Source organism: Narcine bancroftii, chromosome 8 (assembly GCF_036971445.1).
Source record: "Narcine bancroftii isolate sNarBan1 chromosome 8, sNarBan1.hap1, whole genome shotgun sequence".
In the NCBI taxonomy this organism is placed as follows: domain Eukaryota; kingdom Metazoa; phylum Chordata; class Chondrichthyes; order Torpediniformes; family Narcinidae; genus Narcine; species Narcine bancroftii.
Window position 1 is genome coordinate 40,041,145 of NC_091476.1, and position 18,322 is coordinate 40,059,466.

The 18,322-nt window shown below is 41.6% G+C and overlaps 1 protein-coding gene across 3 annotated transcripts; it reads right to left on the minus strand.

Moving 5' to 3' along the window:
• Nucleotides 1–14,623, minus strand: lygl1 (lysozyme g-like 1). Of its 3 annotated transcripts, none has more exons than XM_069893490.1 (5): nt 14,512–14,623; nt 12,481–12,567; nt 10,671–10,867; nt 2,602–2,740; nt 1–300 (listed from the first exon to the last, which is right to left on the minus strand). In XM_069893490.1, exons 1-5 carry the CDS (start codon nt 14,516–14,518, stop codon nt 158–160), a joined length of 573 nt encoding a protein of 190 aa, XP_069749591.1. In that variant the 5' UTR covers nt 14,519–14,623; the 3' UTR covers nt 1–157. The 3 variants fall into 3 exon arrangements, with proteins under 3 accessions (XP_069749591.1, XP_069749593.1, XP_069749592.1); XM_069893492.1 differs by having other exon boundaries at nt 12,481–12,538; nt 14,512–14,615; XM_069893491.1 differs by lacking the exon at nt 12,481–12,567 and having other exon boundaries at nt 14,512–14,616.
• Nucleotides 14,624–18,322: the final 3,699 nt, after the last annotated feature.

Sequence of the window (18,322 nt, forward strand, 5' to 3'; positions counted from 1 at the left end):
TTTTTTTACTCTTGTACATGCATTTATTGTAGACCAAAAGTAATCACATCACAGATTGAGTTGATTTTATTCATTAAATGAAAGGGTGAAAAGAAATCTGAATTTTGCGATACCTCAAGTTGCAGTGATTTATTCTTTGAGACATCAGAATCTTGAATCAACACATGCCATACCCGTGCTTTTTAAGCCTCTGAGCACGTGCCACTACATCATTAGCGTAGTCATTGCCTGTTGTACCAATATCCATTCCAGCGTAGGTGCGAACATTTGATGTTCCAGCATTGTAGGCTGAAATCCCACCTGTTGTGAAACAGACTGCGTGGCATATTACAGCAATAACTGTTTCTTCAGAGGTAGCTTCTATGTAGTAGCATTACCCTTGACAGAGGAGTGTTTTCAACTAAATTTGACACTGAGTCAAATGACATGATCTTGAGGACAGGTGACTAAAAGTCAAGATCATGAAGTGGATTTTAAATAACAACTAAATGGGGTGAAGGTTGGGGAAAGAATTCCAATTCAAGGAATCAGCGGTTTAAACAATAGCCACTCGTATGATCAGAAATGGAGAAATTGATGAAATACTGAATCATGGCCCTCGGCTCACCTTGTCCACCTTGAATGAGGAGGAATTTCTTTAGCCAGAGGGTGGTAAATCTGTGGAATTTTTTACAACAGGTGGTTGTGGAGGCCAGGTCATTGGGTATATTAAAGGCAGAGATTGATAGGTTCTTGATTAGCCAGGGCTTCAAAAGCTATAGAGAGAAGACCGGGCAGTGGGAGTGAGTGGGGAAATGGATCAACTCATGATTAAACGACTGGGCACAAATGATGGGCTGAATAGTCTATTTCAGTTCCAATGGCTTTGTAATCAAACATTTCATTTACCTTAATCCTTTTTTAAATTCTCCTGTGGTGAACTGTGCCTCTCCATTATCTAAATGACGTCCATAGTTCTGGGCCCCCGCAGGTTCAGGAGTGCCCAGTGGCTGGGGGGGAGGGGGGGGCTGGGGGAGGGGGGCTGGGGGGGGGTGCACAAAGAACTCTGTGAGGTGTGTGACCGCAGAGGTCGGGTGATTGTGCTAGCGTGCCTCTGTAATTATTTGAACTCCTGCGAAGATTCCATTGAACAGTTCTGTTGGTTCAACTCACAGACAACTTCTGTTGTGCCTTATTCACTGCACCACTCACTACACTCCCAACACATCCATCAACTCCCCTCAAGTCTGCCATGCACTGTCACGTTTGGGAAATTAATCTACAGGTCTTTGGGATGAGGAATGTATCAGGAGGACTGGAAGGAAAATCACATAGTCTCAATGAGGACGTGCAAATTCCACACACGATGTCGCTGCACAGAGTTGAATCTGAGTGGTAGGAGCTGTGAGGCAATAGCCGGACCACACCAAACTAGTTAACATTAGCTGCTGAGGAATTAAAACTTCCATAGTGTTCGTGAACATTTCCAGTATTTTACTCTTGCCATTGATGGCGGCGTGATTAGTGCAACACTATTACAGCACCAGCGATCCGGGTTCGAATCTGACACTCTAAGGCAGGGGTGTCAAACTCAAATTCACAGAGGGCCAAAATTAAAAACTTGGACTAAGTCGTGGGCCGAACTAAATATTTATTGAAAATTTTCAACAACATCTGCGAGTTTTCTCTTCTTTCAACATATGTAATGTTAAACTTTTTCTTATTAAAATAAATGTTTAATAATAGTTTTGGTTAAACTCTTTCCAGAAGAAGCATTAACAAATGAGAAATAAAATATTCAATAAATATTCTCTATAGCCTTTAAGCTCCTTTTAAATGTATTTTTTTTCACAAGCCAACAAGCCAAAAAAATAACAACTTGCTTCAATGACAAACAGGTTTGTCTTTTAAAATAATGAACATATAGTCTGCCTCCCACCTGTCTTGAAAGGTCCTGTTTTCTATCTTTTGTTTGGCCATTTTTCGTAAGGGGTTTATTACATGTGAGTTCGGCGACAGGTCGCAGATGCTCATGAAAGTAAAGAGAGGAGGTGGGGGCGATTAGCGGGCTGACGGGCCGGCGCCAACACATTTGCAAAGCATTCTGGGATTTGTAGTATTAGCTGTGCATACGCTATACTGGTGCGGCGGCCAGCGGGCCAGCTCTACTACATATTTGATATGATCTTGCGGGCCAAATATTATATCACGGGCCAAATTTGGCCCGCGGACCTGAGTTTGACGTGTGCTCTAAGGAGTTTGTCCCTGTGACCTGTGTGGGTTTCCTCCAGCTTCCTCCCATGTCCCAAAGACAAACAGGGTCAATAGGTTAATGGGTCACATTCCCTGTAATTGGGTGACTCGGGCTCATAGGCCAGAAAGGCCTGTTACCCTACTGATTCTCCAAATTAAAATTAAATATTCACTCTTTACTTAACATCAATTCACAACTAGCCCAAGGCATTGGGTACAGATGTGAATGAATTTGCCAAACTCTGGAAAATGGCTCTTGGTTAGAGTTGAAGCTAAGGGGATTGGACACAAGAATTTTGAAGGCTGACTGTGCTTGATTCCTGTATCCAGAGAATTAAACAGTTGACGGGAAGTTAAAAAGGCACTAACCTTTCAGCTGTTGTTCTTTAGTCCAATCTGGAAACTTCTTTGCAATGTTGTTGATCATATCTATCAGAATCTGTGTTGCCTGCATAACATGTTCTTTGCTGTTCCATGTTCCAACGATAGTATGATAGTTTTTGTCAACCTGGAATAAACAAGATTTTTTGTTTGCCATGGATTGGGATCCGCTTCTCGTTGCAATGAGATTAAGTTGAGGCACAATATCATAGAGGATTTCAATGTTGATTGTACTAAGGTGCAATTATTGAGGCACAATGTTGCAAATTAACTCGGCACATGATCACTCCCTCGAATGGCTTCTCAGGATTTTGCATTGGGATTTAAGTCAGTCTTGTTGTGGATTAGCAGTCACATACAGACCAGTCTAGAAAAGAACTTGAGTGAATCAGATGAGTTTTGCCAAATTTAAAAAAGACAAATCTATGATCACTGATCTTTTACTTTCCTCAACCTGAAGCCACACATATTAATATTTGGGAGGTATTCCTCTTCATTTCGTGTTTATTTTTAGCTGTTTAAAGCATTGGAAGTATTTGATGAATGAGTACAGGGGAAGTATCTCCTCTGGAGAAAATCTGAATGGGGGAATTGGTGAGGACGTGACAAGATACAGTTTATTCAAAAGGCTAAGAATTCTGAGAAGTTGCGTGGTGATGGTATGTGGAACGATACACAACAGGTGGTTAATATTGAGGATGCAGGCCAGAATATAATTAATGGGAGATGTGGTGGATGAAGACTCAATTTTGATATTTAAGAAAAATGTGGATGGATATGTGATGGAAGCGGTAAGGAGGGGTATGGATTGGGCACATGTCAATGGGACCAGGCAGAATAATAGTTAATCACAAACTAGATGGGCCAAAGGGCCTATCTGAGCTGTAAGTGTTCTATGATTTGAAATATTCTGAAAGGGGGTTATTGTCTCCCTCCCATTCCTATGTTCTTATCAAATAGACTTGTTGCAATACTGATCCTTGGCAATAGGTGATGATGTTGCTCCACGTGAATACATTTCTGAAACTCGAGGCAATTCCTGTATTGCTGAATGTATTTCAGTGTTGTCCATTATTGCTGAATGTATTTCACAGTGCTATTATCCTATTGTTAAATCTTTTACGCAGTGCTATCCTTGATGCTTGCGAGACCAACAGCCTGATAGCTGTTGGTTAGAAACTATTTTTGAGCCTGGAGATGCTTGGTGGAGATTGAAGGGGTTGAAGTTTTCAAAGCAGAGCTGGGGAGACATGAGGTGCATGACGAAAGTCTCTGTGGAAATAGGTTCAGACAAATCTGGTGATAAGGAGCATAAGCACTGATCTTTACAAAGGCATTTTCAAAGAAAGAATGAGAAAGAGACATCAGCGCCATGATGGGGAACAGAGAGCAGTTTGACTGAGTGGAGCATTCAAGATGGTCGCAAAGTGTCGCAATGTTAAAGGGTCACAGACGCATGACGGATTGGTGATGCTGGAAATCTGAAGCTGAACACTATCTGCTTGAGGAACACAGCAGGCCGAGCAGCTTCAGTGAGAGAAAAAGAATGGGTGATGTTTTGGGCCGGAGCCCTTTGGGACTGGGGATGAGGAGGAGAGAGGCTTGTCTGAATACGCTGGTCCTCTTTACACTGGCTTCTCTGCTCCATGCCCCCAGTCGTGATGAAGGGTTACGGCCCAAAATGACGGCCATTTTTTTTTCTCCCACTGACACTACTTGACCTGCTGAGTTCTTCCAGCAGATTGCATTTAGCAAACAAGCACCCAGTCTGTGTTTGGCTTCTCCTTGTAGAGGAATCCATGTGTGAACACCAAAGACAGTACATGAGACTGAAAGGAACACAAGTGGACGACTGCCTTCGGCAAGGTTGGTGAATGGTGCTAAGAGGCCTGATGCTGCTGTTTGAGGTGTGGGTGGATACTGCAGGCCTGCTGTGGAAACCTGAGTGCCCAGAGAACATCTCTGGGCGGGAGGAAATGAGAGCAGACAGGGAGAACCTGCACGCAGTTCCATTCTCTGCATTGTACATTGCACACTGCACAAAGTGAAGCATATATGGGAGGCATTGCCTTAAGGCAGCAACCAACATCAAGTATCCCCACCACCCTGGTCACAACCCCTTCTAACTTTGGGCAGAAGGTACAGGTCCCTGAAGTCCAGCACTTCTAAGTTCAAGAACATTTTTTTTTGCCCCAATAAAACTGTCAGGCTGATGAATCTACCACATACTCCCTCAACCATAAAGTACTCTAGGATCTCTAAAAGATCCATCTGCACTATTGAAACATAACTTTTTTTAAAATCCTGCCCCATCTTCAACTCTGAATATTAAGCAACTGCTTACTTGTGAATCTGCAAGGGCTATCCACTGCATCTGGAACTCCCATTGTGGTCTCCTCTACATCGGAGAGCCTGGACGTAGAGTGGGAGATCACTTCATTGAGCATCTCGGCTCTGTCCGCTGTAATAGCATGGATGTCCCACTGGCTGCCCATTTCAATTACCCACCCTATTCGCACGGTAACATGTCTGTCCATAATCTTATGTACTGCTAGACTGAGACCACCTGCAAATTGGAGGAATAACACCTCATATTCCATCTGGGCACTCTCCAAATGGATGGCATTCATCGATTTCAGTTTCTGTTAGCCTATACCTATTTCTTCTCCCCCTCCCTCTCCCTCTCTCTTTCTCCCCCCCCTTTCCTCCAGCTCTGCATTTGCAGAGACACCCCCTCCCTCAATTAATTCTCACTTTTCCTCTCCTGTCCTATCTATGTCCAATTATCACACTTTGTCTTTTCGTCTATGCTCCACCCCTGCCCTTTCTTTCCTTCTTCTCAACCTTTTTCTACAAGCGCCTGCTTCATCCACCACTTCTCCTACTTCATACCTTGAAGAAGGGCTTCGGTCCGAAATGTCGATGATATATCTTTACCTCCTTTGGACGATGTGAGATCTGCTGAGTTCCTCCAGCATGTGTTTTTACACCAATCACAGTGTCTGCATATGTTCGTTATATTTACCTGTCCTCTTATATACAGGATCTCCCCAACTTAGGACCGTAATTGGGACCGAAAGCTTGGTTGTATCTTGAAATTGATATAAGTCGGAGTTACCAAAGTCTTAAAGCAAATTTTTAAATCTTTTCTTTTCATCATAAGTTTGACGATAACAACTTAAAGCTTCCTGAATTTGTCGCTCATCCTTGGCAAATCGTTCCACATTCTGGTCCATGTTAGTCAGGGCCCCAGAGTCTGTAGGCTGGCCGCGGCTATCTTGATTCATGTGCGATTGATGCATGCATGGTGGGTTCACGTATTGGAGTTCGGTTGGTTCATGCACAAGAGTTATGTTGTCTGATGATATTCAATTTTCACCCTTAACTCTCACAGTAATCAAGATGGCCGTGTCAAGCCTCTGGACCCCGGGGCGCCGACTAGCAAGGAAAGCATGCACATTTTGGCTCTTACATGCCTGTTATCCCTGTTATAGTTTGTCAAATAAAACATAAACTACATAAATGTTATATTTTTTCTTATATTTAAAAAAACGGTTGAATGTGCAGATGGATGCAAGTCACATAAGTCACAAGTTGGGGATACTTGTCACATTATCACTTTTGTTTTGGCATATTTTAGTAATTTATTTGAGTTGTAGCTGGTATGTAGCCACATCTGTCTGGCTATAGCAAGTAAGAATTTCAGTGCATCTGTAAATTGTACTTCTGTATATGACAATAAAATCTCATTAGTGTCATGAAGATCCTTGCAAACCCTACCCAGGCTGACCCTCCTCAAGGAACTGAACCCAAACCATCCCTGGTTTCTCAAAACAATTCCCTTCCGATTCATGAAATCATGATGTTGCAATAAACTTGAGTGTTTTGATAAAGCCTTTGTTCATTGCTTTGATACTTTTTTCAATTTGTGAGAAATTTCAGGAACTCACCTGGATTGAGGCAATCAGTAGACTAATTGTTGCTACTGGAACAAAACCACTATGTCTGAGCGCTTCTGTCTGGTTCAGTGTTTTTTAACCCTTTTTTCCCCACTCACATACCACAAGTAATACCATAGGTGCTCTGTGGTTAATAAGATGGTATGTGAGTGTGGTGGGGGTGGGGGGGGGTGGTGGTGGGTGGGAAATGGTTGAGAATCACAGGCTAGAGTTACAATAATTAGTGGGTTGGGCTTTTAATGAGCTGCTGTGTCCTTCAAAAGCATTGAAGCCAAGGAAACAGCCAGCCATTCACCTGTTGACTCTCCCACCTGCAGACTCAATATGAATATTTCCATTTTCTCTCTTCAGAAGGATGTCAGGGAACAATGGAGGCACCATTAATATCCCCAAAACTAGCTCCTAAATTCCTTCCTTCTTGACCCTGTAGCATTAGGGGCAAACTCTGAAATCTCACCACAGTTGGTACACACACACACACACACCCTCCCCACACACACCCTCCCCACATCCCCACCCCCCATGTTCCAACTGGCAACTCTACCATAAGATTCAAGTCACTTCTTAATTTTATTCCACACCCAATTTCCCGTTCCAATATAAGCTTGAGTAATGGCATTTTACTCAATAGAACACAGAGCATAACAGCACAGTACAGACCCTTCAGCCCTCGATGTTGTGGTTATCTATATATTCCTAACAAAATTTTTTTTTACCCTTCATACCCTCGTAACCCTCTATTTTTCTTTCATCCCTGTGCCTCTCTACTAAGAGTCTTTTAAATGCCCCTAATGTTTCAGCCTCCATCACTGCCCCGGCAAGGCATTCCAGGCACCCACAACTCTGTGTTTAAAAAAAATTACCCCTGACGTTTCCCCTAAACTTTCCTCCTTTCACTTTGTGCAGCTGCCCTGTGATGTTTGCTATTCTTGCCCAGGGATGGAGGTGTTGGCGGCCTACCTTATCCATGCCTCTCAAGAACCTTGTAGACTATGAGATAGCTTCCAATCTGGGTTGACAGACCCTTGAACACTACTGGTCCAAATTATGATTCTGCAAATATTGTTTTGACATTCTCCTAGCCTTTATTTTTGAATTTTAATATAACACACATCAGAGGACCATTCCTGGGACCAGGACACAAGATTAAATGCCCAGGAATGCAGGGATCCAGGCACAGCCAAAGTCCATCATGGGCACTGCCCTCTCAGCCTTCAAGAACATTTATGTGGGGTGCTGCATTGTCCTGGTTATGCTCTCTTCTCTTCTTCAGACAAGGTACAGAACCCTGACCCTGATGGTCTGAATTGCCTAATTCTGCTTTGATGGTCTAAGGAGTCACACCAATGCTTCTACTTTCTGAGGAGTTTGAGGAAGTTTCACCGTGTTATAGAATACTCTGTCAAATATCTTCAGGTACACTGTGGGAGAGTATAGTGGTTGGTTGCATCTCAGCCAGGTTTGGAAACTTGAAGCCCAAGGAACGCAGGGCGACAGACATGGTCAGGTCCATTGTAAGCACTGACCTCCGGCCATCGATCACGATCGTGTGAGGTGCTAAATCACCATGGCCATGCCTGCTTCTTGGCACTATTTCCCAGCAGAAGCACCTCTAATTTAAGAAGAGATGTTTTCCCATAGCTATCATTATCTCGAACCTTCCCTTAATCATAATCTTCAAATGTGCTGGAGAAACTCAGCCAGTCATGCAGCATCCTTAGGAAGTAAAGGATAAGCACCTTTCGACCCATGGCCCTTCATCAAATATAAGCAGATGTCTGAATCAAAAGGTGGGGGAAGGAGGAGAGGAGGGAGGGACAGGGATAGGAGCACAGACTAATAGGCAGATGGAAGGGTAAAAGAGGGGAAAAAAAGCAGAGAGGTAATGGGGGGAGAGACCCTAGTGTAGCTCTGTGATAGGAGAGGAAAGGGGGTGGAGACAGCGGGATGGGAAAGAGAGACTCAGGGGAGGGGGTTAATTGAAATTGGAAAAGTTGATTTTAATACTGTCTGGTTAGAGACTACTCAGATAGAATACAAGGCGTTGTTCCTCCCATTTGCATGCCCCTCATTCTGGCAATGTCACCTGGAATCTACCTCAAAACTGAAAGATCTGTACTGCTGACACAGCACGTTTGTACTGTTGGCCAACTGAGAATATGCATAATTTATTCTATTTTCCTTTTATGTTTATTATGCTAATTTTCTCTTTATGGCACTTCAATTATACCTGATGGTTTTTAGTGTTGTTTGTGTACCCGGGAAACTGCAGTCAGCAAGACTTTTCAATGGATCTGTGTGTGCCCATGAGCCCTTTCATTTAGTGTGGACCATCCACAAGATGCACTTTAGCAGCATCTCACAAACCAGCCGGAAGAATGAGTGAAAAGCCAGAAACACCAGAGGAACTCGGCCAGTCTTGCAGCATTCGGAGGAGGTAAGGATATATTACCGACATTTCAGGCTTGCACCCTTCTTCGATCTTGACCTCCAGTCTGCAAGTTCTCCCTGCATCTGCACATATTTTCCTCCTGTGGCTCTGCCCTCTTCCCATATTCCAGACTCGTGGATCAGTTGGGTTAATTGGCTTCTGTAAATTGCTCTTTAGTTGGAGAAACATTGGTGGAATCTGGTGGGAGTTGATGCATTGGGATTTATTTTTCCTTTTCCTTTGATACTTATCTTTTTTTCTCTCTCCTGTTGTTTTGGGTTTTAGTTGTATTTAAATTGTTGTTAGTGTGTTTTATGCTCCTGGGAAACTGCAGCGAGTAAGATTTTCATTGTACTGACATTTATGATGACAATGCGTTCTCATTCACTCCGTTAAATCCCCCTGCATCAATCATCCCTTTGCAAAATCAATCTGCTGGAGGAACATCAATTCAGGGAGCATCCGTGGAGGGATATGGACAATCGACATTTCAGGTCAAGATCCTTCATCAGGATCCTCCAGATTAGCTATTCTCCACCTTTTGTTTTTTGCTATGGTCCCATTGTTTATGGGCCCTCTTCCCTGTGCTTTCTTCCGTACTTCTCTCCTATCAACTACATTCATTCGTTCAGGTGCTTTGCTGTTGGTCATGGGTGATCATGTCTCTCCATCCGTCATGATCTCTGACCCTCCGAACTGTAGTTGTTGCCTCCCCTGTTCTCCTTCGGTGAAGGCTCCATCTCTGAGCTGATGTCTTTGCTGAAGCGGTTTCCCATTGCCACCTTCAGTTGCAATGTCCATACTGGACGGGCAACCTTGTCCATTGATAAGCAGATTCATCTGCCCAACGTTTTTAGTTTTACAACCATAAATTTCAATTTGTCGAATCTGCTTGTAAAAGCTATCCACCGTTTGCAATCTATGGCTTCATGTGACCCTGACTGGGAGGTTAAACAGGTACGACACCTTGCCCAAGGGTGACCTGAAGGCTATCGGATGGAAAGAGTGCCTTAAACCTCCTTTGGCTGAGCAATTGCGCAGCACCGACACCGGAACCAACTACATAGAAAACATTAAAAATATTTATGAAACGTGAGGCAGAAAGGCTTTTACTTAAATGTATTGTGGTCCCCAGGGGTCTATAGGGTCCTTATTGAGAATGGCTTCTCTAGACCAACCATTCTCAACTTATTTTTTACTATGGCTGTCTTCGGACTCTGCTCAATTTTATGGGCCCCTCTCCGTGAAGCAGTCAAATTCAGTTGGTTTCTTCTGTACTTCTACTGATTACATTAGACACAAAAAATGTTTAATAATTTCAGTCCATAGTCCCCCTTCAAATGTGCAGAAGCCCCAGAAGGGCCATATGACCCCCGTTGAGAATGGCTGTTCTAAAGTCCCATGAAACTTCTGCCCTCTCCACACACACAGATCAGGTACAGCAGCCAATTAACTGTCTTTGGAATGTGGGAGGAAACCAGAGCACTGGTAGGAGATGGACACAGTTACAGGAAGGACGTGTAAACTCTGCAGCAGAATACATCCGAATTCAAGATCTTGCCCAGGTGAGGCAGCAGTTCTACTGATTGCCTGCCTGCTGCAACTGTTCCAGTCTGGGCCAAGGGGAAACATTTCTCTCTGCTACGTTAAGGGAAACATTTCTCTACCTGCATGAGGCCGAATCCATTCCCATCGTCGCCCCATCCGTCTTTCAAGGTGTTGCCTGCTCGAGATTCACGGGACATGATTGCGCCGATAATGGCTGGATCGATTTGATAGGCAGCTGCAACTTCCTTTATCAGTGCCTTGTATTTGTTCACCCTCTGAAGGTCGGTCTCGATCATCTCATGAGAAGCTTTTACACCTAGAACAAACAGAAGCAGAACTTCTGCTGAAGGGATGCTTTGGATTGGATTTGATCTCACCAGGTTTTGTAGCAATGGAATAAAAAACAAAACCTGTTGGAAACATTAGCCAGTCAGGAGGCATTAAGGAAAGAGGAGCAGAGTTAGCACCTCACTAATCTCCCCACAGACGCTGCCTGACTTGCTACCTCTTCATAGCATTTTTTTTTGTTTTATTTCAAATTTTCTGTGTCTGTAGTTTTGTACATTTTCATTTGTAGCAATGGACCTTTTTTTATTGAGCACACTGGTACTCCCACCCACAATGGTTGTGCCCCACAAGATGTCAAATTATCGTAAATAATGCAAAGAAATTTGTACCAAAATTCGAGCCCAAAGTAGGGGTCGCATTATACACGCATATTTACGGCAGTGCGAGGGGGGAGAGAGAGAGACGGCAGCGTGAATCGGGTGGGTGAGAGGAGGGGGGGTCGTATTATACACGGGAATAAAAATTTTCTCCCTTTTCCCCCTCAAAAATGGGGGGGGGCGCATTATACACGAAACATTATACAGCATATTTACGGTAAACTAAAACTTTGCTGCTTGCATGTGATCTATATCCCTCCATCTCCTACATATCCATATAGACAAACATTTTAAATGCTACTATTGTATCTGCACCCTTTTGAACATCAAGAGCCCTCCTCAATATTGCTTAACAGTAAATGTGTTCATTTATTCCTTCCGTTTTTCTGCGGTTCCATGTTTGGAAATTCCTAGTGTTTCACAATGCAAGCTTTGTATTTCAATGTCCAATATCATATGTGAACATCCAATTCTGGTTATATTTGTTCATACCTGGCCCCTTTTCCCCACCCCTCAGCCCTTGGCTCTGTCAGTCACTAGGATATCTGTTTGATGCATTCCTCATGTATCTTCATCGAGTCGGAGAACTAAAGGTTCAGGAGCCCCAATTGTGCATGGAGAGTGGAAGGAGAGGATTGCTGTCACACATTAACTAATGAAAAAAACACATAGCCCATCTTTCTGTGAAGCCACACTACTGCTTTTTTAAAGTCATAAAAGAAAAATCTGAAGTCCCTCCACTGACAGGTCTATCTTCAGTGATACCATTCCATGCCTAACACCTTAACCAGGATTCAATACCATCCACATTTATGCATCAGGTTCAGGTAGAGTTGGGTGGTCACTCTATCTATTAGAGCATTTGTATTTTGTACATTCTCTAAAGTGTGGGGCCTTTACCCTATGGAAAATATTTAGGCTGTCAATCTTATCAATGCCTCTCCTTGTTCCATCAAAGATCTAGAGGAAACAACCACCGTTTCTCCAACCTCCCCTCTTTGCGGCGACAGATTTTTAAATACCTGACTATTTTAATTGGTAGACTGTCGTTTCACTTCAACTTCTGTCCGAGGGATTGAACTCATGACTGGATTATCTGTCTCCATTAATCTGGCAATTTCTACGAACCTTGACTGTAAAATGTAGACCATGTCTAGTCGTGACAGAAGCTTTAGATAATTAATGTGATTGTGCACCATCACTAATAGGATATTATCATAGATGAACATCCATTTAACATGGCAATTTTTTACTATTCACTTACCAATATAACTCAGATTATCTTGGTTTGCAGTTTTCTGGGAAGCTCCAGTTGTATCCACCTTTGTAATATCACCGTAAATGCAAGTTTCTGGTTAAAACAGGCATGTTCAATGTGTGTTTATTTGCATACAGTGTACAGATGCACCAAATTCCAACTTTCTGCTGCCACACAGGTTTGCAAAATACCCCCACAGCAACAGTAAACACCTAAATGACCATAAATGCAAGACAGTAAAAGAATCTATAAATATCAAAGGATAGATAAATAAATATTCACATTTGCAGTTTGTGCAAGAAAAGAAAGTGATGTTTCAGTTGTGCAGACAAATCTTTTGTGGGTCTTGGCACAGCTTGTAGCAAGGGTCAGAGTAGTAAAGGTGATTAAGGATATTTGAGACTGGTTCTGAATGTCCATACATACAGCCCAGTAATGGGCCCTTCTGGCCCACGAGCTTGTGCCACCCAATCAACTGACATTCCCGGTACATTTTAGAATGGTGGGAGGGAAGCGGAGCACCCAGAGGAATCCCACACAGACGCGGGGAGAACACACAAACTCCTTACAGATGGCATGGGATTCGAACCCTGGTCCTGATTGCTGGCGCTGTAACAGCATTGTCCTAACCACTACGCTAACTGTGCCATGCAGATGGGTAAGGAAGCAGAGATTGGCTGCCTTTATAGGGATTTGACAAAGGAATGGAAATTTGATTTGATTCCTAGATTTGATTTTCCTCAATCTTCCTCCATTTATTCTCCAAGCAATGCACTGCTGTCTCTTCCCAAACATTGCCATGTCCGTGAACCTGTCCTGAGTGATCTCCGAGAGAAGGCTTGGATAGCGTTAGATCTTGCTACAATTCACCAGTCTTTTCTTAAACAAGCTTATTGTCATACACACAAGTACTATGTACAGAAGCACTGAAATTCTTACTTGCTGCACCTATTCTGGTGCATAAAATATGCGAAAAAATGATACATTAAATTAATAGAAGATAAAGGGAATAGAAAAAGTTAGATAAAAATTCACAGATGCAATGGTTCGGGACACGTGCTGTTCTATAGCGTTTGGAGTTGGAGAGAACAGGAGGGATCTTTAGTGCTTTAACCCAGAGAGACCGTATCTGGATTGGTAGAAGATGGTGTGGTGGGCATGGACAGTTGGTACTGAGTGACTGAATGATTGATATATGTGTCATGTCAAGTTATGCTTTCATTCAGACCTTCATTCTCCATTCTCTCAGACCTTGAACATAGAAGCAACAGTTATCTGTAATTAATGTTACATACAGGTAAGCCCATATATTTGTGATGAACACGCTATCTAAATTCAAGTAAAACACAAATGTCTGCAGACACCAATAACAAAATTCAACCAAAACCCTGCTGTATGCATATGATGGATATCCTGTCATATTCATGCGTCTCTCTAGAAGGCTGCTTAAACACTGATTTCATATGCTTTCACCACTATTGGTGGCAGACCTTTACAGGCACCACAACTCTCTACATTTTAAAATAAAAATTTACCCCGCACATCACCCTTAAACTTCCTCCCTTCTCAGCACATGATACCTTTAACCTACAGAAAAGATTATCACTGTCAACCATATCAATACTTCTCATTTTTATACACCTCTCAGGTCACCCCCCTCAGTGGTCTGGTGCTCCAGGGAAAAGAGCCTACATTTGTCCAACCCGCCCCTCAAGCTCATACCCTCTAAACCATGTAAACATCCTGGTAAAACCTCTTCTGTGCCTTTTCCAAAGCCTCCACATCCTTCCTGGGGTGACCAGAATTGCACACAGTATCCAACATTTGTATAATTTAAACTTGAACATGTAAGACATTCCATTCATGAAACTGCATGAAATGTAAACCACAGAAACAACTGTGTCATTGTTTAGTCTTCACATGAGTTACCTTAATTTCTTGCAAACTACATATTTAACCTCCAGATTTGAGGCACTAAATAAGATATGGGGAGGCGGGGAGGTGGGGGGGGGGGGGGAGTGGAAAGAGAAGACTTACCTGACATAATGTTCACTGGGCTGTTCTCGGCTGTCAGAGCAGGACAAATATGGTTGTGAAAACTTGCTAATGACTCAGCCTTTATAGGAACTCACACCCGGAATGTCGTAAATGCGATTCAGTAAACAAGGTTATCTCATCTGGTGACCTAAAATGAAAAGAATGCTGCCAACAATTGGAGGAAATGTTGCAATGAAAAAACTGAGCCATCCTGGACACCTTCCTCTTTGCTATTGGTTCCCTACTCCACCTCGTCCTATCACTCCCAAATGCCACCTTCAGGTCGTCCTCCCACAACAGGTTCCTCCCTGCTCATCTCCCCCCCTCTTATCTGGATCCAATTCAAAAAGAAGAAAGGTTATATTAAACAAAATGAACTTTCATCTTTCACCAGAGCAGTTCCAGTGGTGTAGGGGATTATGGATAAGGAAGATGGCCATTGCTCCCACATTGAGCCTCGTCGCGAACTGGAGCAGGATATGGCAGCAGCAAACCTCTCCCCATCCCCCCCCCCCCCCCAACGTTCGCAGCAACGGCACATCGAGGCAGCAACATGATAGCATCCTGAATTGAACCAGCCAGGGGTTTCCGTGTGATGCACACACAAAAGTGCTGACTTCACCAGAGTAACCGGGTGCTCCGTTTCTCTTTTCAAATCAGTGAAGAGGATGCTGGGTTTCCTGTTGACTTCCAGGAGATCTCAGTCTCCAAATAAACATTAGGCTGCGCCGCCACAGGGCCACTAGAAAATCTCTTCAAAGGATGGAGAATTTTGTATTGGACTTTCGACTGGCGACTACATGCTGTAGAGGGTGGTAATCGAGAGCTCCTGCCAGCTTTTTAATATTTGGCTCTTATTAAACTAATTTTTTTTTAGCCAAAGTGGCTTAAACTTGGTTACTTTGCTATTTAACACCATTTTCTTTCTGAGAATGACATCGACAAGAGGTACCAAGACAGCGAAAGAGGGTAAAGAAGAAATGGTCCCACTGACTTCAGACCTTATCTCTGATATGATGAAAAAACAATCTCGAGAGATAACAAAAAGACCTAACTGCAGCCATGAAAGAATGTTATTAAGTGATCGATGCCAAGCTTTACACTCAATCTCAATAAATGAAGATCATTTAGATGCCATGGAGACCGAGTTGGCATCTGTGAATAATCGAATTGAGAAGCTAGAAAGTCATTCTGAAGAAATGGCTGCAAGTAATGGCTGTAAGTTAACTTGGCAGGTGGTCGACTTGGGGGGCAGGAGTAGGCATAATAACATTTGTATTTTGGACCTAATAGATGTACCAAGGAAGGGCAGCTGACTGAATTCTTTTCTAAATTACTTATGGAGATAAGAGACTTTTGCACTATTGATCCCACATCGCTCATTAATTCCAAAGCCGACCTCCAAAAATCGTTCACGGTCGGTAATTCTCCAATTTCACTATTTTCCAAAAAAGGAGCGAGTTATTTGAAAATCCCGTCGCAACAGAGATCTGACCTACCTGGGTCAACATATCAAATTTGTCGAAGATTTCTTCATGGAAGTCATGGCGATGCAGAGAAAGTATCATGAGGTTATGGCTGAACTTTACAATAAAGGATTGCTGTATCCAGCCCGGCTGAGGATTATTCCGGAAGATGGCAGCAAGAAATTTTTTAACTCCGTGGAGCTCACCCACAAGGTCTTGTCTGATCTCACTTTAATTTAGAGTCTGACATGAATTATTACTGCATGTCTGAATTTTTCTCTAATACGAGGTAGGTGGAGGAGGTGGGTGGGTTTCCTCTCTCTCATTTTTGGGAAGTCTGAGGGAGGGGGATGGAGTTCTTTTTTCTTTTCATTTGATATTTGAAAGGTTAAGTTTTTAAGTTACTGAGTTTGAAACTTTTACAGAAGTTTAATGGTCTAACACTTTTTTCATGTAGCGCAGTTGCATATGGTTTTATTTATTCCCACTGTGATTGCTGAAATCAATAATAATTATACTGCACATTGTTTACTTTTACAGTATTATTACTTTGGTCAACTGTCTTATTATTAGAATTTATTTTTATTCCTCAATCTTTTTTTTGATTTACTGGATTCACTTATCTCTTCTTAAATATGGCAAGGAAAACACTCAGATTTCAACAAAGCTCATCTTCAAAAGTCTAAAAGTAATGATGGATTGGCACTTACTAATTTTAGATTTTATTATTGGACAGCCAATATACGTAATCTGTTTCTTTTGTTGCATTTTGATAAATTAATTGACTGTCCTTCTTATGTAGAAATGGAATTGAATTTTACTAAAACATACATTTTTGTTGTCAATTCTAGGGTCTTTTTTAACTCTTTTTTATTTGCTGACTGAAAATCTAATAATGAGACATAGCTTGAGAATATGGGTACAATTTAGAAAGTTTTTGGAATTCAGAGTTTTTCTCTTGCCAGCCATATTATATTTAACCATCTTTTTTAACCTTCAACATTGGATAATGTTTTTAAGGACTGGCATAGATAAGGTATTAAATGTTTTAAAGATTTTTTTTATTGGAGACAATTTTGCTTCTTTTGAGCAACTGCTGGTAAAATTTAAATGACCAAGCATTCATTTTTTTTAGATATTTACAAGTTAGACATTTTGTTCAATCAAAGATCCCTGACTTTCCCACATTTTTTCAGACAAATATTCTCAGTTTACTTTGCGATTTACAGCTCTCTCATAGAGGCTCAATTATTTATAACAATTTGATGAACTTAAAAATAGCCTCACTAGTTAAGATCAAGAATGTCTGGGAACACTATTTGAATGTATTCACATTTGGATGAGGATTGGGATTCTATTTTTAATCTGATTAGTACAACCTCCTTTTGTGCATGACATTGTTGCAATTCAAGGTGGTCTACAGAGTACATATATCTAAAGTTAAACCATTTCATTTTTATTCTGATATTCTTTATGTGGCAAATGCAAAATTTTTGAAGCTTCATTCTTTCTTATGTTCTGGATTTGCCCTAGTTTAGAAAATATATTTGGATTTTCTCAAGATGATGATGTTTTACTGTCCAACTCAAAACCAAATTTTATCTTTGACTTCTCTGATAGCTATATGAGGGATTTTGATTAAACGAGAAGTCAATACTCCACACGCACACACACACACACACACACACACACACACACACACACACACACACACACACACACACACACACACACACACACACACACACACTGGTTAAGTGATATCATGTTCTGTCTAAGTTTGGAAAAAAAAATCATATATGCTATTAAAGATGTAAAGACTAACTTTCATAAGACGTGGGGCCCATTTATGGATTATTATCATAACCTAAATAATTAAGATGTTTGGAAACTCCAGTGATGTGCTGTCTGGTTCCTGGTTGATGTCATTCAATTCCTATGTGGCTTTTTTTTTAGGTAACCTTGTATTAGAGGTAGGGATTTTGATTTATAGAGTTTAATTTTATTTTCTTTGATAATATAATAGATAATTGTTTTGTTTAATTGAGAATTGTAAATATTGAATGTATTCTAGAAGGAGAAGATAAGGTTAGAGAATTGTAAATTTCCTTTTTTTTAAAAAAAAGGGAAATTTTATAACTTCATTGAAAATAAATTATAGTTTTCTCCTTTGTTTTCTTTTCTTTATTTTACTCCCTTGTATTTTTTCTGGCCATTATGTTTTGATACATTATTCTGAATGTGGTTTGGAATGTGCTGAATTTAGTTCATATTTTGAGAAAATTTCAAATATAATTGGAAAATTGTATAATTCAGATATTCAATTGATAATGCTTTAAATAAGA

Bases quoted from the DNA above. Each gene is read 5' to 3' on its own strand.
- lygl1 (XM_069893490.1), bottom strand. The intron at 2,741-10,670 runs GTAGAGAAATGT...TGTTTATTCCAG, and splicing joins ATGGATTCGGCCTCATGCAG to GTTGACAAAAACTATCATAC. The intron at 301-2,601 runs GTTAGTGCCTTT...GTTTCACAACAG, and splicing joins TAAAGAACAACAGCTGAAAG to GTGGGATTTCAGCCTACAAT.